Source organism: Lactuca sativa, chromosome 7, assembly GCF_002870075.4.
Source record: "Lactuca sativa cultivar Salinas chromosome 7, Lsat_Salinas_v11, whole genome shotgun sequence".
NCBI classification, from domain to species: Eukaryota; Viridiplantae; Streptophyta; class Magnoliopsida; order Asterales; family Asteraceae; genus Lactuca; species Lactuca sativa.
In genome coordinates this window covers 68,614,424-68,637,344 of record NC_056629.2, presented here as the reverse complement: position 1 = coordinate 68,637,344, position 22,921 = coordinate 68,614,424, and the positions used below count along the sequence as shown (strand labels likewise).

The following is a 22,921-nucleotide window of genomic DNA, read 5'->3' as shown; positions in this document are numbered from 1 at the left end:
GCCCCGGTATTGGCCCTTCCGGAGGGAATAAAGGACTTTGTGGTATATTGTGACGCGTCGATATCGGGACTAGGTGCGGTGCTGATGCAGAGAGGGCATGTGATAGCATACGCATCGAGGCAGCTGAAGCCTCATGAGACGAGGTATCCTAATCACGATCTGTAGTTGGGGGATGTGGTGTTCGCTCTCAAGATCTGGCGTCACTATTTGTATGGGGTTCGGTGTACTATATATACGGACCACAAGAGCTTGAAGTATCTAATGGATCAGCCCAACCTGAACATGCGTCAGAGGAGATGGTTGGACGTGGTAAAGGATCATGAGTGTGAGATCCTGTACCACCCGGGCAAGTCTAACGTGGTAGCCGATGCCTTGATTCGTAGTGCAGAGAGTGCCCCATTACGAGATGTTTGTTTGAGGTTGACAGTGATGACTCCGGTGTTGGACACCATTCGGGAGGCCCTGGTAGAGGCCATGAGACTAGAGAACAGCAAGCGAGAGCGGGTGATCGGACAGATATTTGAGTTCATTGCCAATAGCCAGGGGCTTATGACCTTCCAGGGCTGGATTTGGGTGCCATTTGAGGGTGGGGCACGTGCCATTTTGATGGAGGAGGCGCACAGGTTGAGGTTTTCGATCCATCCCGGAGCCACTAAGATGTATTTGGACATGAAAAGAGACTATTGGTGGCCCATGTATGAAGAGGGATGTGGCGTGGTTTGTAGAGAGGTGCTTGAACTGTCGCAGGGTTAAGGCCGAGCACCAGTGTCCACATGGCAAGTTGCAGCCACTTGAGGTTCCCCAGTGGAAGTGGGAACATATTTCCATGGATTTTATCACCAAATTATCGAGGACTGCAAGAGGCATCGATGTAATTTGGGTTATCGTTGACCGGCTGACAAAGAGCGCTCATTTTCTTGCTATCAGTGAGAGCTCTTCCTCAGAGAGGCTGGTAGAGGTGTATGTAAGGGAGGTGGTATCGCGACATGGTGTACCGATCTCGATTGTGTCAGATCGAGATGTGTGTTTCACTTCTAGGTTCCGGAAGAAGTTCAATGAGGAGTTGGGTACTAGGCTGCATTTCAGTACCTCGTACCACCCACAGACGGATGGACAGAGTGAGCGGATGATTCAGACGCTCGAGGACATGCTTCTGGCATGTGTGTTGGACTTCTGAGGGAGTTGGGACACGTATCTGCCTTTGGCTGAGTTTTCTTATAACAACATCCACCATTCGAGCATTGGTATACATCCTTTCGAGTTGTAGTATGGGAGGAGGTGTCGGGCTCCCATCTGTCGGGGAGAGGTAGGGCAGCGAGTGATGGGCAGCAACAAGATAGTGGTTCAGACGACCGAGCAAATTTAGCAGGTTAGACAGAGGTTGTTGATAGCCCAGAGTCTCCAGAAGAGTTACACGGATAGGCGACGATCCAAGCTCGAGTTTCAGGTTGGAGATCTTGTACTCCTGAAAGGGTCTCCTTGGAAGAGAGTGATTCGATTTAGGAAAATGGGCAAGTTGGGGCCCTGGTACATTGGACAGTTTAGGGTGATCGCGAGGGTGGGCAGGGTAGCATATCGTTTGGAGCTACCTGCAGAGTTAAGCCAAATCCATGATACCTTCCACGTGTCTCAGCTGAGGAAGTGTATAACCAATGAGTCGCTAGTGGTACCGTTGGAGGATATCCAGGTGGACACAAGACTGAATTATGTTGAGAGACCGATCGCGATCTTGGACCGGAAGGTCAAGGTTCTGAGAAACAAGGAGGTGCCTCTGGTTCAGGTCCAGTGGCAACATCGGAAGGGATCCGAGCTGAGTTGGGAGTCGGAGTCAGAGTTGTGGGAGCAGCATCCGGAGTTGTTTTCGGCATGAGACTTCGAGGGCGAAGTCTGGTCCTAGTGGGGGAGAATTGTAACATCCCAAAATTCAGGTAAAGCTATTTAACCCTTCCTTTTTGTCAAGTTGTCAAGATTAGTCCCTTGAGTGGGTTCTTGTAGCAAGTAAGTACGCTGAGCGTACTGGGTCATATGCTGCGCGTACTCATGCGCTTAAGTTGGACACGGACTCGCCTGGGTACGTTGGGCATACCCAGGGTTACGTTGGGCGTAGCGGGCCCAGATGCAAACCCTAATATTTGGCTTGTGCACTATATAAGGGATGTTAATGCTCATTTCTCAGCCTCCATATTAGAGAGTAAAACCCTAAGAGAGCCTTCCAGTGTCCTTAGCTTGAGTGTGAGTGTTTTGGAGCTAAAAGTGCCTTGGTGTGTTAGTGAAGAAGAAGGAGAGGAGCTTGTGGAGGCTAGGGCTTGAAGTGCAAGTTTGGATCTGAGATCTTCAGAGGAAGGAGCTTCATCTAGAGGTATAAAGTTCAAAACATTCCTCTTTATTTGGTTTGATGTTTCATGGACCATTTCTAGGGTTAAAAGTCCTAAAGGTGGATACTTTATGAGTGTAATGGACTCCATGGACCAAGATTTTTCCCATTTTAGTGATATTTGTGTTGTAGATCCATAAAAATCCCAACTTGGTCGTTGTTATGGGGTCATGCTTGAGTTATAAGCTTTCTAGGGTTGGGAATGGAATGTTATGGGTGTTAGTGACTTGTCCAGCCATGCAAAGGCTTAAAGTCACCAACTTTATGGATTAAGAGGCTTAGGGGTGGTCAGATCTGAAAGTTGGACGTGTGTCTTAACTATTTAAGACCCCAATAGCTAAAGAGTCTGAACTGGGAGTTACGCGGGGTGTAATCCCAGTACGGGCGACATAAGGGATCGTGTACCCCGTTTCTGTGAGGACGTCGGGTATGCCCAGCGTACATGTTGATGGGTTTTGGTCATAAGACATCCTATGTGCTCATACAAACCCTAAAGCTCGGATCTAGGTTTCTCTATTGTACATGCTTTGAATCCAAGACTATAAACCCTAATCCTAACATATGGAAATCAATATTAACATATAATTAGGTTTAAGAACATACCTTGATTGTTATATAGTAATAACAATCTAATTCCTCCTTGAATTGACCTTGGAAAGCAGAGAGTCACAAGTGTCACTCCTCTAATGGCTTACAAACACCATAAGCAAGTGGATAAGGTATAAGGAGAGAGGAGGGAGGTTATAATTCGTATTTGGGACTTCTTGGGAAGGGATACCCGAATTCATGGCCTTGGGGTCGTTTATATAGGTGTAGAGATAGGGTTTCAGTCATTATCCTTATCTAGTTGATTATCCATTAAGCAACCAATAAGATAATCCTTGAATCCTTATCATACTCAAATTCTAAGGCTTTCCAACCTCAAATTCGTTCACCATACTTATAAGATAATTCTTACCTTATTTTGTAACTATCACATAATTACAATTCAGCCCCTCTAGTTTAATTAATTACACTTGATCACAAAATTAATTCTTAATTAATTATTGACCAATATTAATTAAACAAATATGATTTCTCCTTTAATATATTATTCTTATAACATATTAATAAATCATAATAACCTCTCTCTCTATTTATTTCTCCAATCAAGTTGCTTTGGTGAAGGCAAGCCAAAAGGACCATGCACCATCGGGTCAAGTACATACCAAAATAGTTATGGACTTAGACACTAATCCAACAGTCTCCCACTTGGATAAGTCTAACAACTATTCTGTGTATGACTTCGGATCCCGATCTGCAATCGTAGCTTTCCAAAGCCGCTGTCAACTCTGATCATATCAGATACGCGTGTCCTTAGATAAGGGATCATATATTCCTCCATTCTAGATATCATATGAGAAATGATTTCTAATCATTCTTTTTGTACTACTTCTCGATTTCTGATTTATGACGACCGACTAATTGAACAAATCAAATTAGGCCTAGCCCAGCCGAGCATTTACGTTTGTCATCACTAAACCATCGAGGGGCCCAAAGATATCGCTTTTATCCTACCTTGGATAAAAGGAACGGATAAACTTTGATACAATGCTTGCTTGCACTCACTCACCGAATCACACACAACAATATGTTTTATAACACCAAGTTACTGGTGCGTTTACATATTATCAATGTGCAACCGATTTGCAAGATACAACTCACACATCTCGGTTTCAAGAATATAAGATGTTATCGTCTCACCAATCACTCGTGATACAATTCATGGAGTGATCCAAGTGAGCGTGGGTCTAATCCAATGCTCAAATCACATTCATAAGCACTCATGAACGTTGCAGCAAACATTTGCTTATTTCTAATACTTTTCTAGACATTCCACACACCAATTCACGACAGTCTTCATTCATATCTACTTCCAACATATGAACGACTGTGACCCGTTTGAATAATTCGATTATTCTTAATAAACTCAATTATTCTGGAAGTCAAAACATGCAAATGTGAAACACAAGAATAATACTAATCCCATATGGCCTCAACCCTTTGAGCATAAATAAAACACTTTTTATTTATCACCATATTGATTACTCATTATTTGTCGTTTCGGGTAATCAACTTCTTACTTGAATTCCAACACTTGTCCCATGCTCCTAGCATGAACACAATGTTTACCTATGGTTCTTACTTTGTGAAATAGATATCATTGAATACATTTCCAATCCTTCTCATTTCACAACTCCAAATCCGTTTTTCATAAGTCAAAGAATATCAAATTCTTGCTACTTATAGAATATGCTAGATTCTAACATTCTATGCAACTATCCTTTCGTAATGTCACTGCACCAAAGTCACAAAGACTATTGCCAATGATATTACAAAGTCTTCTATCGGAGATTGTTACAAGACAATTTCATAGATGTGATGTCTCTCACTCAAAGTACATTCTTTGAACATCCTTTTGCATAGAAGTTTCTAATCTAGTCATAGATTTCTCAATATTCAATTCCCAATATGGACACACTTCCATATGTTCCATATGACAACTCATTCTTAATAGAATCTTATCTATTCGTAATGATGTCGATATGGTCCATCCAATATGGAAACATTTCCATATTTTCCAATAATATACTTCCAACTACTCACAAGCGACCAATCCTCGTCGAACTTGGATTGTCCTTTGATAGTTGTTTAATTATTTTAGTCTAAACCGATTCTAGTCCTTTTTCCCTCTAAATGTGCTCGACATTTGGAAAATTTTAGAATGGTCAAACATTAAAGCATTTGCAATCGATCCTATACCTGAAGCGTATGGGACACGACGCATAATGTTTTATTTGCTATGTTCTCAAAATTCGAATTGTGAAGAGGAATGCCGTAATCATAATCGAAATTTTAAGAACACACTATGTACCCTTGACTAAGTTTATTAACATTTCTCAACCTAATCCTTTAGATTTGAAATGAAGCATAATATTCTCTCCCTTAATTATAGCAAAACAACCTTTCAACTCTTACAACTTTGCAAAGTATGACTCTTGTTTTCTATAATTAATATTGCTAACCTTGCAATACTTTCCTTAATAATCATACAATCATAACATTTATGCTCCCACTATCATGATGATTATTATAAAACATAACACTTATGCTCCCACTAGCTTCGACATGTATTCATAAACATCTTAACTTTCAGAAAACAATACTTATTGAATTTCTTAAGTTCATGTTTCTAATACTTAGTGCTTTGATAATCCTTTATCAATGCTTCTTGAACTTATACACCTTTGCCTTCGATAGTTCATATGTGTGTCTAAACAATTAAGACTAATTGCCAAACCTCACAATTCAAATTATGGAAAGGGATGCCGTAACCATGATTGAATTTGAGAATGCAATTTTACAATCACTATCTTCTTAAAATCTCTCTTAGTGAAAGCATTTCTTCACAATCATTTTCATGAAGGAGGAAATCTTATGACACTTAGATTTGAGCGGTGTATGTGTTCCTATCCATGTGAATTTGTTAAAACCAAAGTTTACGACAAATTCAAACTCATATGGACCGAACCTTTCTTAATCTTGATTTCTTGCCTTTATGGTAGCACAGTTGCCCACCATGTCTTCCAAGTAGTTAAGTAGCTCACCCTTTCCTATCAATGTACCTTTCATTGATTAAGGTGCTTTGTCTTTTATGCGTTCAAAATGAGAACTCATAGAACTCACATGCATAATTAACTCGATTGGATTGGCACAGAATCAAAATAATGTCAACACGATAGGTTGTAAACCTCAACTCGTGTGCTAGTGATGATCGATAAGGTTTATTTGATTTGGTCTTGAAACCTTTCAAGACCATTAAGACTCCCACTGACTCCTTGACATATAAGATTCTCTTGTCAAAACATTTCTTGACAAACAAATATTCAAGAGTTAGTGTAGCTTTTATCAAAACTCTTCATAAATTGGTCCTAGTTGGTCTTTGTCTTATCCAAGACATCACAACTTTCCACATTTAATGAAAGTTACAAACCTTCTTAATACTTTTCACTCAATGTCACAATCTTAACTTTAAGACTTGTTATTGGAACGAAGTATGATTGACTTATTGATTTAACCATTTCTTCAATTCTTGATTCCTCTTCTTATACATACAATTGTACTAAGACTCACTTAGAGGATCAATTAAGATATTGTTCTTAATCATTAAGACCTATCATAAGCATAAAAGGTACTCTCCCTTCTTCTTAGAATGGAGAAACTTTTATCTCTCTGCCTACTTGATTCTTGTTATTCGTTCTACTATTGATTTAAACTTTTTCAATCAATTCAGAATTACACTTAATCTTATAAGTATAATCATATTTACTAAACCTTTAGTAAATCATGACGAATATCTTGTTAATATTATGGTGGACTTGATCAATACGCAACTTTGTGTACTCGATCTCCTAGTCCTTCACTTGACACTTTGTCAATGAATTAGTCTAATTTCCAAATACTAAATTTCTCATTCATCGTGCATCCACGTTGCATGATTCCAAGTTTCTGTCCAATTGAAACTTGGGCGATGAGAAACTCTCCCTATTTGGTAAATTCTCGACTTTCCATAAATAACATAATAAGAACCAAATCCATTCGTTGTAGAAATATTCGAACATCAATTTTTCATAACGATTTCATTGTAAGGAAATAAACAATTAAATAAATAAGTCAAACAAAATTTGTTTTATTTATAAAAGCAGCGGAAAAAATTGTCCTTACAATCCATTGAAAACTATGTACAAAAGAAAATTTCTAACAACTCTATCATAACTTTCTAAGCTCAAAATCTAATCTTCAAGTCCATGCGATCGAGATCCATCTCTTGTGATTAGATTCATCTTGCTCTCTTATCAAGCTTCCTTTCTTTTCACCGACCCTACAAAGCACTCAAATGTAATCTTATTACATCATGTATTAAGAATCAATGAATAGGAACTTAATGGAGTTAGATAGTGGATTTTACCTAAAGCGCAGTCATACCTTTGACTCTCCCATCTCTTAGATCTCTTAGGTAATTAGGGCAACTTCGTCTCCAATGCCCCTTCTCTTGGCAATAAAAGCAAATTGACTCTTTTGGAATAACACATGAAACTACTTCAGACATCGCCTTTCTCTTATGATCAAACTTTTCGACCATTGCATGTCTTTCATTGCCATTGTCTATATCCATAGAGGTCTTGAAGGCAGATTCACCAATTAACTTTGCTTTTCTATTGCGCCAAACCATTGCTGATTCGGCAGCAATAAGCATATAGGTGAGATCTATAAGGGTCACGTTGTGGTTCGTCATATAGTACTCTCTTACGAAATCACTATATGAGTTGGGAAGTGACTGAAGAACCCAATCAACAGCCATCTCTTCACTAACAACGGATCCCATCATTCTTAGTCTATCAATGCGCGACTTCATCCCTAGGACGTGTGTACACACCGACTTTCCTTCTTTATGTTTACTTGCCAAAAGGGCTTGAGTGATGTTGAACCTTTCAATCCTTTGAACTTGTGGGTTAGGGAGAATAATTGGAGGAGGTAGAGGAAGTGAAGCATGATTTCTTGTTCCTCGATCGAATCGTGGAATATCATCTTCATGTGGAATGCTTGTTCCACGGGATTTGGGAAGACCATAGTTGTCGAACTTTGACATCTACAAAACGGGAGAAAAACGAATTCAAGTTAGTTGATTGATTGAGTCCTTAGTAAATCACCCAAATGAGATACTAAGGCTAGGATCCAACACAATATTCTACAACCTAGAAAAGGGATGCCGTAATCTAGTTGCAGAATATTTGAAGGTAAGTGAATGACGATTCACTAATTTCCACCATGAAAAACGAAAAAGAAATTTAAGTTTTGAATCTATGAAAACTCCTAGATCCTTTGAGATACATTGAACTTTCAATGGCATGTTTATATCTCGATATGCCCCTCTTGTTTGTGACTGGGATGCCGAGGATCACAAAGCGGGTGTGAAACATTGAGTCACCCTTTGCTACCTTTGCTTAGACCCATTCGATGTGCCGGTAAACCACACACGCTCCACCGAACTATGACAAACATTGAGTCACCCTTTGCTACCTTTGCTTAGACCCATTTAGTGTGCCGGTTAACCACACACGCTTCACTAACGTCTTCGCAAGGGCACAAAGTGTAATTTCATGGAATTGCATCAATTCACTTTTGCCTAAGTAACTAAGATTGGGAATTTTATGAAAACATTTAGTTACTTTAGTAATTCATTATACTTATAATGGAAGGTTTCGTCCTATCCTACCCGTTCGGCTAACGACCCTCCACTAGTCAAGAGTGCGGTGGGTAAGAGTGGATACCCATTCAATCGCCATTTTACAGGCAATTTCCTTAAACACCCCTTATAGACTAGCTTCGTGAATGAGGCCTACTAACGGTAAGACTGACTTTTACTCATACATATATATAATGTTAGACTTTTAAAGTTATATATATTATAGGGTGTATTTTATACTTTCAAAATACTAGGTGGTCTAATTTAACAATTATACTTTTAATTCAATTAAATTGTAAACCTAAACTTTTATGGATTTATTAAACCTCTATTAATTATACACCTTAATTAATAAATAAAACCATAAGGGTGTGATGTGAACTTTTTCAAAACAATACTAGAGTTTTAGAATTTAACATTCCTAATTAAACTTTTAATCAACTTTTAAATTCCAAAACTTGAGGGCAAGTTTTGAAACATTTCAATACATTAGGGTTTAGAATTTAAATATGCATCAAAATTAAACTATTTAATCAAAATTTAAATTCCAAAACTTGTGGGCAAGTTTTGAAACCTTTTTCAAAACATTAGGGTTTCAACTATTTAAATTTCAAAACAACAAAACTTTTGGGGTTCAAATTTAAACTATAAAACCTAAAGGGCCAAATATGAAACTTTTCACAACAACAAGGATCAAATAACAAATAATTCAAATTAACATTTAATCACATAATTATCCATATTTGATGATTTCTTGCAAAACAATTTATCAATTTACTTAAAATAATTAATCAATTTTCTTATAAGGAAACAATTATCTTATTAATTGATAAATATCTTCAATTAGATTAAAATTATAGTCAAATATATCATATAATCGGATTAATATTAATCTAAGATGATAAGGTAATTATCCCAATGCAAAAACATCAAGAAATCCCGAGATAAGCATTGTCTGACGCACCGACTCGCCGAGTCACCCTCTGGAATTCGCCGAGTAGGGCTGACTCGCCGAGTCCAAGAGTGACTCGCCGAGTCAGGTCGAACAGTGAGGCCAAAACACGATTTTCAGTTACATCAAGCATCAATACAATAGAAACCAATCATGGCTCTGATACCACTGATGGGTTTTGGTCATAAGACATCCTATGTGCTCATACAAACCCTAAAGCTCGGATCTAGGTTTCTCTATTGTACATGCTTTGAATCCAAGACTATAAACCCTAATCCTAACATATGGAAATCAATATTAACATATAATTAGGTTTAAGAACATACCTTGATTGTTATATAGTAATAACAATCTAATTCCTCCTTGAATTGACCTTGGAAAGCAGAGAGTCACAAGTGTCACTCCTCTAATGGCTTACAAACACCATAAGCAAGTGGAGAAGGTATAAGGAGAGAGGAGGGAGGTTATAATTCGTATTTGGGACTTCTTGGGAAGGGATACCCGAATTCATGGCCTTGGGGTCGTTTATATAGGTGTAGAGATAGGGTTTCAGTCATTATCCTTATCTAGTTGATTATCCATTAAGCAACCAATAAGATAATCCTTGAATCCTTATCATACTCGAATTCTAAGGCTTTCCAACCTCAAATTCGTTCACCATACTTATAAGATAATTCTTACCTTATTTTGTAACTATCACATAATTACAATTCAACCCCTCTAGTTTAATTAATTACACTTGATCACAAAATTAATTCTTAATTAATTATTGACCAATATTAATTAAACAAATATGATTTCTCCTTTAATATATTATTCTTATAACATATTAATAAATCATAATAACCTCTCTCTCTCTATTTATTTCTCCAATCAAGTTGCTTTGGTGAAGGCAACCCAAAAGGACCATGCACCATCGGGTCAAGTACATACCAAAATAGTTATGGACTTAGACACTAATCCAACACATGTTTGGTACGCGCAGCGTAACCCGGAGAGTTGACTTTTGTTAACTTTTAGTGTTTGGACAACTTTAGGGTCTTTGAGCCGCGAGAGGGGTAAAATGGTCTTTTACCGTTCTGAGAGTACTAAGAGAGGGAATAGTCTAGCCTTGAGGGATGTATTGATTAAGAGTATTTATTTCGTATGATTAGGCGGAGGCTAGATCAGATTTTTACAGAGTTCGAGATTACCGAGTCACCCGAGGTGAGTCTTCTCACTATACTTTACCTAGAGTGATAATTAGAGTTATATGACAGAGTATCTTGTATGCTATTTGTGTGATTGTGATGCACTGCATTATTTCTATGTGATTTATGTTGTGTATGTTCCTGCACAGTCAAAGCATTCATTGAACTGTTAGAAGCCTTTTTCTTCTTTATCTCTTCCAGCTTACCCAAATGGTAAGCTTCATCATCTTCACCATCCTTCTTCTCGGATAGCTTCCTCAACATACAATCTTTGGCAAAGTGATTTTTGTCGTGATAGAAATTGCAATCATATCCAGAGTCACCTACAAGCTTGCTCTCCTTCTTCACTTCTTTTTGCCGATGAGCATTTTTAACCTCCTCTTTCGTCTTTTCTGAACTATAGCTTCCTTGCCAGTTTCGGTTCTTGGAGGTTTGGAAATTTTTGCGAGCAAACTTCTTGGGATTAGAGAACATTAATGCATATTCTTCATTTGTTAGATCACATTCAGAAAGATCCAAATCTTCTCCTTCTTCATCCACGTTCTTACCCTTTGAGAGAAGGGCCAAAGATCCCATACTAGACACCACATTCATTTCCTTAGTCACAACACTTTCATGTGACTTGAGTATTCCCACAAGCTTCGGCAATGAATAGCTTTTGAACTGTCAAATACATTGTCATGTAGATTGTAGATATCATGTCAAGATATTCACTGATAAAGAGGTCACCTGAATACCTAATTACATTAATGAAACAATTTTTTGTATGTATAGATAGTGACATGCTATTTACAAATTATAAAAGCTAGATAACTTAGATGAAACAAGTTCATGAGCTTTCACAGTCGAAACCACCGCCATCCATTCAGGTCTTAGGCCGTTCATAAAAGTGACCTTCTGCTTGATCACTTCTCTACCGATTCCGTGCTTGATCATCTTGCTGAGAAGATGATTGAAACGATCGAATACCTGAATAAGTTTTTCTTCTGGCTTTTGCTTGAAGTCTCTGAACTCCAAGAGCAAAAGAGTTTGTATTGAATGCTCTAGATCCTCATTTGTGGAATACAACTCCTTAAGCCTATCCCAGATTTGTTTTGCTGTTGTGCATGAACTAACCAGACGAAAAGTATCAGATTGTAAGGCAAATCTGATCATCCTCATAGCTTTGATGTTGCTCATCAGTTTGTTCTTCTCGTCTTGAGGAACTTTCTCCACGTCGATCATAAGATAATTATATTTCTTTTGCATCTTGATGGTTCTATTTGTTCCAGAATGAACAAACATACCCAATGTAATAGCCTGCCAGATTAGATACCCATTTTCCTCTAAACCAAGAACATAATCTTCAAAGTGATACGTCCAGACTTCATAATCTTGAGTGTATAGAATCGGGATTCTCGTGGTAGATCATATGTTGTTGGAGATGTTGATGGGGTTGGAATGAGAGTCGTCATATGACATGATGATTTGGTTTGATAACCTGTCAAGAATCAGACTAGTAAACTGAGTTAGGGTAAGATCGAGATCTAAGAGCAACGTCAATAACCAGATGATAGCTCTAACAGATACGATAATAGCAGAAACCCTAAAACCTTCTTGAACAGAAGAGTTGTGTATGGATTACATAGTCTCCTGCTCTGATACCAATTGATGAGTCAAAAACTCTTTTAAGATCGAATAGATTCTTAACAAGCAAATCAAGAAAGAAAACAAAAGCGTGAACACACAATGAATCAAACAAGTGATGAATGATTAATCTGCAGCACCTCAGAAGAGCTCGATAAAGAACTTCTATTATAGAGGTGTGCTAGGGTTACAATACAATTAAGAAAATAATCAATGAGAAGCGTACAAAGAACGATGCATGCATATATAATGGACTAAGATAACAAGCCCAATGACACAACTCCTAGACTCAACAACGGGTCCACAACCTCTTGGTTGGATTACCCCCAACTCACAACCTTATGGTTGGAATGTGTTGACTTACAACACAAAGCAATACAGTCTCAACCTCACCATACCATGTCGACATGCGCATAACAATTAACATATAACGAACAAAATATAATCATATAACTAGTTAATAGACTAGAAATAATATCTATCTATTACTACTGTATAGCAACATCCTAGATACCAGGATACATAACCAAAAGGGGCTGGTATTGGTGCCTTCGATGCATAAGAAAAGTGAGGAAACTCACCTCACGGTCTGAAGAATAACTGAACAAGATATTGCTCCAAATACCTGCTCTACAGGTCATCTATTGAATAGAGACCAAGGCTAAACAATAGCTCAAAATACCTAAAATACCCTTAAGTCAAACTTGGTCAACCCAGGTCAAAGTCAAAGTCAACGGGTCAAGGGAGTCCACTTGGTCCACTCAGCTGAGTACCCGCGTACTCAACTCGATCCTACGTTTGGCATAATCTTGGCTTGACCGAGGTCGGGAATTTGACTGCATACGCGTGGTGTACGTTGGGGTACGCACGACGTACTGCCATAATCTTCTTTTCTCAATAACAACTTAATGCAATAAGCTCTTACGTCCAAACTTCATATCCAAGGCTGAAATACTACTAAGAGTCAAAAAAAATTCCAACTTTATGACTTTTCATGTCCATTAAGTGCTTAATACACAAAATCCCAACATCTTAATGCCTTAAGACCTTCGAGAGCATGCATAGAGAAAAGCTAAGCATTAAGACCATATTTTTATGACTCAAGACCCCTCTTAATGTATGAAAGGACGACTTATTTGGTTAAGAGCATGGCATGCTTAAGAATCACCATATTTGGGACCAAAAGTGCCCTAAATGAAGAAATGGATAGATCTACAAGATAGGGTGATCAAGTTATGAACTTTTTACCTCCTCAAGGTTGCTAGGAAGGAGATAATCTCATATCCAAGTTTCTTCCAAGCTTCAAGCTCTTCTCACCACCTTCTTCTTCAAGAATGCCACAAAACACAAGGATAAGCTCAAGATGCACTCTTCTCACTTAGGGTTAGCTTGGGGATCATTTTTCTCAGATGGAGGCTAGTGAGGGAATGAGAAATGAGAGATAATGATGCTTAAATATGGATAAAACCCTAAAAAAATAGGGTTTGAAGTTTTACTGTGTACGCCTTGCGTACACGGTGTACGGCCAACGTACTAGGGTCCGCCCAGCATAAACAACATACGCTTGACGTACCAACTTCCTGGCCAAAATTACCGAAATGCCATTATGGGCCATTCTTGCAATCTTTTTGAACCCAATGTTCAAAATGCAATGTTCTTTCATACTTAAGGTTAAAATTAAAAATACATCATTATCGGGATGTTACAGTAACCCTACGGGTTTTCACATTAATCAACAAATAACAAGACTCTTTGCATACTTGATAACGGAAAAGTCATTATTTTTTAAATATAAAATAGCATATTATCGTGTACAATTAATCAATCGAGAACTTCAATAAAAATATGATTTTTCTATAAATTAAAAATAATAATAATAAAACTTTACTAACAAAATCCCATAAATATATTTCAGAATCATAGTTGAACAAAATCAAACAAAACCACGAAACCAAAAGTCCAAAACCACATAATAAAATACTAACAATCATTTCGCGTGCAAATTTTTTATTTTTGTTGGTCGGTAATTACGGAAAGGTAGATCACTCATTAAAATATGTTGAGAATGACACCACCCATGTGACAAAATCCCTTTAATTTCAATCGCTTCCCGTTCGTCCTCTACAATCATGAGTTCTCCAGTGGCTCATTTTGGCACGTATGACGTCTTTCTAAGCTTTAGAGGCGAAGATACTCGAAATGCTTTTACAGATCATCTCTATGAGGCATTAGTGCAAGCAGGACTTCGCACTTTTAGGGATAATGATGAAATAGATAGAGGTGAAGAACTGAAGCCTGAGATCGATAGAGCAATCAAAGAATCGAGGGCTTCAGTAGTTGTATTATCAGAGAACTATGCAACTTCCACATGGTGCCTTGAAGAGCTTTGGTTGATTCTTGAACAAAGGAAGAAGTGCAATCACTATGTTCTACCGGTGTTTTATCACGTTGATCCTTCAGATGTAAGGAAACAGAGTGAGCCTTTCAAGATAAAAGTCAACACCTCGCCAAAGTGGACTGATGATAACGTGAATCGGTGGAAGGCGGCCCTTGCGAAGGTTGCCGATTTGACTGGTCTGGTTCTTTCAGGGTAAGTTTATCTGTTATTTTCCAAATACATTTCAACTGGTTCCACTCGAATACAATTTTATTGAGGAACTTGCTATGCTCTGAAGTGGTTTAAGGGGGTTGTTTGTCTGCCAGTTGAACAACGATCTTAACCTATGAATTGGTAAGTGTCTTTGTTGTTTGTTAGTACAGTTTGGAGAAATGTCTCTAGTGAGATTTTACAATCTTTTAAGAAACAAACCATAAAGGTTATATGTTGAACTTGTTGAATTGTTTATTAAACAAGTGTTTGATTATTTTTAGTGTTTTGCTGTTGCCAAATTACTTTGTTACATAACATTCCCATGTTTAGCATTCGGACAATTGTGGATATTGAAGCATGAAATCTAGCATGGTTGTGTAGCTTCTGATCGGAACCCACATAATCCTTGTGTGTAAAAAGACACAGTCATGCCACTACTAACTATCTAAATGTTGACCTTTTTCTACATTTTATATGACCTGTGTTTGACAGTTGATTTTCGGATGAAAATAATTATGTAAAATTTTTTATAACTCCCAAGAGTGTATAAATTGGAAAAATGAAGTCAAATTTTCTCTTATTAGCGTAGGCTTCTTTCAGGATTGTTTTTCTCTCTGCTCTCTTTCCCTCCCAAAATATAGACCGAAAGAAATTATTCTTCCTTTCCATTTCTCCTTTAAATGATAAAAAGTAAAACAAAGATGTTCATGGGGGATTTCAGGAATGATGTGTATAATTCTAATCGGGAGGAATCTTGGGACTAGTCTACCTCGGTGAACCATGGGTTTTTGTAGTGGAGCTTTGATTCCTTAAGCATCTCATCCTTAATTTGTTGTCACATTTCTGTTTTTTTCAGTTCTTTTAACTTACCATCAGACCTTTCTTATGTTCTTTTTTTGTTACAGGCCTGAAACACAACTTTTAAAGGATATTGTTGATATTATTTATAATAAACTTGATTGCAAACAAGTTTATCTTCCATCGAATCTAATAGGGATGGAAACTCGGGATAAGGAGATAAATTTCTGGCTAAAGCAATCTGATGCCGAATTTTTGGCAATCTGTGGGATGGGAGGAAGCGGGAAAACGACATTGGCCCGATACATTGTGTACTCAAATTCCCAAAACTTTGAAAGCGTTAGTATTGTCGAAGACATCGGAAGTAGATGTAAAGAACCACATGATTTGCTTCAGTTACAAGAAAAACTTTTTAGAGATATTTCAGGAGGCAAGAGGAGGAAAATACCCAGTGTTAGTCAAGGTACATTCAAGATTGAAGAGGTCTTACAAGTGAAGAAGGCACTTATTGTTCTTGATGACATTGTTGAACCGAGCCAGTTGGTAGGTTTACTTGGATCCGCTTACATTAACAAGCAAAGCAAGATAATAATAACAACTAGGGAAAATAATATTGGTAAATGGTTTGAGTCCAAACCTTGGAGGTGTCAAGAGTACCAAATGAAGTTACTAGATGACAATGAATCATTAGAGCTTCTAAGTCGACATGCCTTTGGATCCAAACGTCTGATGGAAGGTTATGAAGAGCTTGCAAAACGGGTATTGCAGTATTGTGAAGGAAATCCATTGGCTCTTGAAGTTTTGGGTTCCTTGCTAGCAGAGGATAATAGCATCCTATTTTGGAAAAGTACATTGAGCTTATTGGGAAGAGATATTGATTCTGGAATTAAACGTGTACTGATTAGGAGCTACAACTCTTTGCCACATGACTCTAACAAACAGTTGTTTTTGCATATTGCTTGTTTCTTTGTAGGCAAAGACAAGGATTATGTGGTGAATATATTGGAGCCTGATTACTCTGCAGTATCTGGGATTAAAACCCTAACTAATAGATGCCTTTTATCTCTTTCACTAAACAACAAACTAATGATGCATCCTTTGCTTCAAGAGATGGGGAGAACAATAGTACACCAAGAATCACCAAAGGACCCTGCAAAACGCAGTAGAGTCTGGCGTAATAAGGATTCTTATGATGTTTTGCGAAAAGGAAAGGTGGGATGCCTTTAATGTTTATGTTGAAGCTTATTTTTCCTTTCACACCCTTCACTTTTGTCTGAGATTCAATCATCCATTCTCTTCTTTTTTAACTAGGGTTCTGAAACACTGGAAGGTCTAGCACTTGACATGAAAATGTTGACCGAAGAAAAGATGAACCATTCACTCACGGTAATATATAAAACAAGTAAAACTAAGGCCTGATCTTGATATATATTCAAAAGAAATTATGAAGATTTTCTTAGCTGAACATTATTTCTACGTTATTAATTCTAGATATGAGGTATGCTTACTATCTCTTTATGGTAAATTTGTAGTCATTAGACCTCAAGACTGATTCTCTAAAAAAGATGGATCACCTAAAAGTGCTCCAGCTTAATTTTGTGCATCTCACTGGATCCTACGAAAATGTTTCTGAAGATTTAAGATGGCTCTGCTGGATTGGGTTTCATAAAAGAATCATACCTCCCAACTTACTCATGGCAAGCTTGGTGGCCATAGATATGAGCTCTAGCAACTTGGAAGCATTCAATCCACCCATTGTAGGGAATTATACATCCTCTATTTACCTCTTGTCCTTTTATAGGCCTGGTTTGTTATACATGCCATGACATGACATGTTATGACGTGACATGATATGACATGACATGAGAACACAACATAACACATGTCTTATTGTGTTTATCATGCATTGAACTTTTGATGGTATTAAGGCCAATAGTACGAAAATTGCAATCTTTTGTCCCACCAAATAGGTGGAGCAAGGTGGGACAGGGAATCGTTCCCAGTCTCTCGTTTGTGCAAAAGACGTAAATGCCCCTTCTCATCCTCATCATCAAGAATACCCCTAAAACATTTGTCTAGTCCCGGTCCGCTTGTGTATAACAAATGCAGCCTTGACTTCCAGATTGTTTATGGTCTTTATGGCAATATACCATGCTAAATAAATCCTTTCACTTTTGCAACAGGTTCTTCCATTACTACAGATTCTAAATCTTAAAGACTCTCACAATCTATTGTTTGTTGACAATATTTTCAGACTCCCTAAGCTGGAGACTTTGATTCTTGGAAATTGTAAAAGTTTGGTTCATGTTTGTGAAACCATTGGAGGCCTTCCAAGGCTTGTTCTATTGGATATCACTGGGTGTAAACGCTTGCGCAAGAAAGTAAATCTGTTAGCAGGGATAAATGCGACTACTTCTGGTGGTGGAATTACAGAACAACCTTCCTTTTTTTTGCCACGTTCAGTGCAACGCCTATTCCTTAAGGACTGCAACCTAAAAAATAACTTTTCCTTTCCTCTGAGCTTCAGTTTCCAACCTCTCTTGCAGTACTTGAATCTCTGCAATAACCTATTTGAATTCCTTCCTGATTACAGTCATCTTAAAAATCTCCGGGTGCTTGACTTGAGTTTATGTTCCAGACTTAAAAGCCTCCTATGTCTCCCGAGTACACTTGCAGAATTGTATACATATTATTGCAAGTCACTGGAGAGAATAACTTTCCAATCACCTCGATTCACATTGCAAGAATTTGGCTACCAAGGTTGTATAAATTTGAATGAAATTGAAGGCTTTATCAAACTGATACCGATAGCCACATTGAAAGGAACAGATTTGGGACATATGAAGTGGCTAAAAGAATATCAAGATCATGAAGTTCGCTTGGTTGGTGATGATGAGCTGACCATAGGCAGAAGTTGGCAAGTCCAGGTTCGTGTTCCTCTCTTAACCCCGTTTGTTACATAAGACCAGACAAGAGGCCTTGTTTAGTATGTGGCATGCATTGGAGGACTGGGCTGGACCGATGTCAATGAGAAAAATTGCAATACTTTGTCCCATTCATAAAGGTGGACAGGGACACACTCTTGATCTCACTTCTGTGCAAAAGATGCAGATGCCCTCCTCATCATCGTCGCCCAAAATAGCATTAGAAATCTTGTCAAAGCTTTCTCGTGTTATTTGATAATGGGGTGAGGACATCCATTCCTTCTGCAAAGATGAGAGATTGAAAACAAGTCCCTGCCCCCACCTTTTTCATGTGGGATAAACAGTTGCAACTTTTGTCCATTTGACATCGGTATTTGCAGTCCGAGTATAATGCATGCCAAAGACGGTGCCTACGTAAGTTTGGTCCCGTGTATTCTTTAATTGGCTGCAACACTGATAGCTTGGAGAGTTGGATAGTAGGATTGTGGGCAATTTTCTGTGGTATTAAATTCTCAAAGACTTCTACTTCTAGTGAGAAAGAACCACAAAAGTAGCAACTAATTATATCTACTAGAAAATAGGAATTAATGGCCAACATGGCCTTGATTCCGTCAATAAAAACAAACTTCCCCATGATTCTCATATTTCGGTTTCCTCCCACAGCCTAAGGACATGCTTGAGCACACACAAGCATAATGAAATACCACCTGCAAGCTGATCATATATGAACGACTAATGATTAAACTCTATTGCTTTTTAGCACAGATGTTGTATGAGTTCAATATAAGGAGCACATCTCTTCCACACATAGAGGATCCAAACATGAGACCTGAGTATATATCAAAATCGTCATCTTTGTCCTTTGAAGTGCCTTTTCCACCTAAGAACAGGATGCTCAAAGGATTAGATGTAACATTCAGATATAAAATGTCAGGAAACCACTGTGCATGGTTTGCTAAAATCAGCACGACCAATGATGTTGATTTCATATACAACCCGAAAGTATTTGGTGATCCTGGATTTGATGAAGTTGGTGTATGGTTTAGCTATTGGCCAATTGGAAACATATTAAATGCTGGAGATAAAGTTAATGTGTCTATTGATGTCATTAGCGGATTGGAGGTATACGAATGTGGTGCAAGCTTTGTATATATTAATGATGGCTTAAGGTATGAAACTCCTGAAAATGATATGGAGGGGGTTGAAAATCTTGGAAATCTGTCAGACTTTCGTCTGAGCTCAGGATCATACTATCTTTGTCGGCGTGATTTCTTTGAGTTAATGGAGGTCGGCAGACTCCCACGTGGTTGGTTTAGAAATATAATTGGTGATATGGTTGACCATACAGGTAAATCATTCAAGTTAAGCTAATTTTGGGTGTGTGTTTGTTTGTTTTTCTTAGTACATACATAGTTATTGTCTTTTCAATGAAGTGTCTCATTTAAGTCATTTGGTAAAAAGTAGTTTGACCTTCGGTCATTTTATCTAACACAATAATATTCAACTTGCCCTGGAGCCTAGTGGTTGGGGTGAGGAATTCCGCACACGAGATCCAAGAAACCGTGGCACACTAAAAGTATTGATAGTGTTCTGCGGTTAACCTCCCACGTGGACCCGGACCAGGTTGATGTGGATCGTTCAGATGATACGGTTTACTATAATATTTAACCATATACAGTAAAGAACGTTCCTAAGGTCACAATTGTTACAGAGGTACGAGGATGGAGCAATACTGGTCGGCCTAAGAAGTTGAACCCGTCATTTACGGAGTTGAAATATGTTAGTTGCATCATCCATGGTCCTGAATCGGTAAGTATGGTCTGTTAAATATCTTTTTGCTATGATTTATTACATGAACTTAATATGTTGTTTTGTTTTTACTTGATGGGCTTAATGAGACAGAACTTAATCCAACAAGCTATATGTGGGCGTTTCTTATTGATTTGGTGTAATTAACCTAAGACTCTTTTCACATTAAGTCCTTTCCTTCAATAAATTGCCCTCATTTATGTTTTCCTTCTATTTCCCCGAGTATGCCGTCATATTCTCTGTCATCATTTATCCGGACAATAATTTACTACTTTATCTGGACAAGACTTGATGGGACACTAAAAAACTAGGCCTTAGATGGTTTTATGAAGGCTCTGTATGCATTATGCATGGTTTGCTAAATTGGTATTCTTTGGTTTAGTCTTTGTAAATTGATGCCAAGTTGGTCGTAAATAATGTCATAATCAACTTTTTCTAACCTCAATTTGGTATTTTATTAAAAAACCAGGAGCAAGTTTACAAGATTCCAAAGAAGCCTAAATCACTATTTGTCAATAAAGCGACGGAGTTCACGTCAAGCATGTAATAACCTTGTTTATTGATCAACGAATTACGAGGTAATGAATGAACGATGATGTAAAATATGTTTATGTTATGTTGGTGACTCGACTGAAATTAAAAAGATTACAATGTTAAATTCAATTTTGATATGGATCTGTGCTTTTGCAATGACACATAGTAATGTATGACGATTTGATAAAACTTGTAGAATCGTTTAAAATCATTAATCATTGATTTTTATGGTAATTGTTTAAACATTGAAACAAATACCATCACTTACAAAAAGGATAGTTAGTTGTACATGGGAGCTGAGATGAGGATATGTTATCACGATCAAGTTTGCATCTGGGAGAGCATGTCGCTACCTTGGAATGCTTATGTTAAGTTGTGGAGACCGGTCAACCCTTTGACCTTATAGTTGTAGGCAGACCAAGTTTAGGGCAAATTTATCAGAGTTTATGTCTTGACCTTATTGACAAATTTTTAGTATTATGCCATCTTTATATGGATCCCTTGAGTTCATGTAATCTACGACAAGTAAGAAAAATTGTAATTCGGTAGTGTCAATAAAATCTCTCTATTTTGTTTTCTTGTGGATGAAGTCGATCACTTTGATCGTGTAAACCACGTTAAATACTATGTTTTTGTTTCTTTGTATGCATTATTATTACTCTAAGTGTGAAATCATTTTATCATTTATTGAAGTGCTTAAACCCAAACAACTGGTATATGGTATTAGAGCCAAGATCCATGACAGAAGATGAGAATGTTAAGATCAAAAATTTGAAGGTCACGATTTTAGGTTTAGAGAATGCAGATCGAAGAATACATTTACCAGAAGAAGTTACACGTACTCTTGGCTGAAAAAAAATGGCCTGAAAAAGAATATAGCTTATAATATTGTCAATATGCAAACTATGAATGGCCTTAAAAAGGCACTATCCACTATGTTTGAAAAAACCGCAACATCAAATAAGATTGTATTGATCCAACACTTGGTTAACACAAAGATGAAGGAAGGAGACTCAGTGTCATGTCACGTTAATGAATTTAATTCAATCATATCAAGGTTGGTTTGGGTTGATATTAAATTTGAAGATGAAGTCTATCCCCTGTTATTATTATCATCTCCACTTGAAAGTTGATCGTGTGTCGTGGCAATAGTAAGTAGTTCATCTAAAACCTCTAAGTTGATATTTGAAGGCATTCACGACTAGATCCTTGGAGAGGATATTTGCTAAAATAAACATTAAAGAAACACTTAATAGTCTTTTGAGCACAACAAATTGTGGAAGAAAAACCAATAGAGGGGGCACAAGTAGAAGAATATCAAAATCGAGAAAGAAAGTTAGTCAAATAGTAGAAATGATATTACTTGTTGGAATTTCAAGGAAAGTGGTCAATTCATAAGTTAGTGCCCAAAACTCTCATTAGACAAATGCATGAGGAAGATAAATGTGGTAGCATAATATGATAATACAATTATTTTCTATGTTAAAAACGCAATAGAATCATGAATAATGGATTCAAGTTCATCGTTACATGCTAGTCATTCTAGAAGTGTAATGTGAACTTCAAACACTACAGTGGAAATGTTAGCCTGACAGACAATAAAAGACTATATAGCATAGGTGTTGGGGATGTTGTCTCAAGAAAACTTTGGTAACGAATTAGACCTTGAAGAAAATTAGTACATTCATGATCCAAAGAGAATGTTGATATTAATAGGGAAACTTGATAATGAGGGTCACCATATTATTTTTGGTGATCATCAGTGAAAGGTGAAAAAGGGAAACAAGATACATTTTACATGGTGGAGGTTTATGAAGATGAAGCAAATATTGTAATAG

At 37.5% G+C, this 22,921-nt stretch overlaps 1 protein-coding gene across 2 annotated transcripts; it reads left to right on the top strand.

Annotated features, from left to right (window-relative positions):
- Positions 1-14,479: 14,479 nt before the first annotated feature.
- LOC111879812 (disease resistance protein RUN1) lies at positions 14,480-21,672 on the top strand. Of its 2 annotated transcripts, none has more exons than XR_002846244.3 (8): positions 14,480-15,018; positions 15,924-17,028; positions 17,128-17,202; positions 17,349-17,573; positions 18,000-18,743; positions 19,506-20,088; positions 20,262-20,549; positions 21,019-21,070. XR_002846244.3 is itself a non-coding variant. In XM_052765152.1 (8 exons), the coding sequence occupies exons 1-8, from the start codon at positions 14,558-14,560 to the stop codon at positions 21,094-21,096; spliced, it is 3,369 nt and encodes a 1,122-aa protein (XP_052621112.1). In that variant the 5' UTR covers positions 14,484-14,557; the 3' UTR covers positions 21,097-21,672. The 2 variants fall into 2 exon arrangements, 1 of the variants encoding a protein (XP_052621112.1); XM_052765152.1 differs by having other exon boundaries at positions 14,484-15,018; positions 20,452-20,549; positions 21,019-21,672.
- The last annotated feature ends 1,249 nt before the right edge of the window (positions 21,673-22,921 follow it).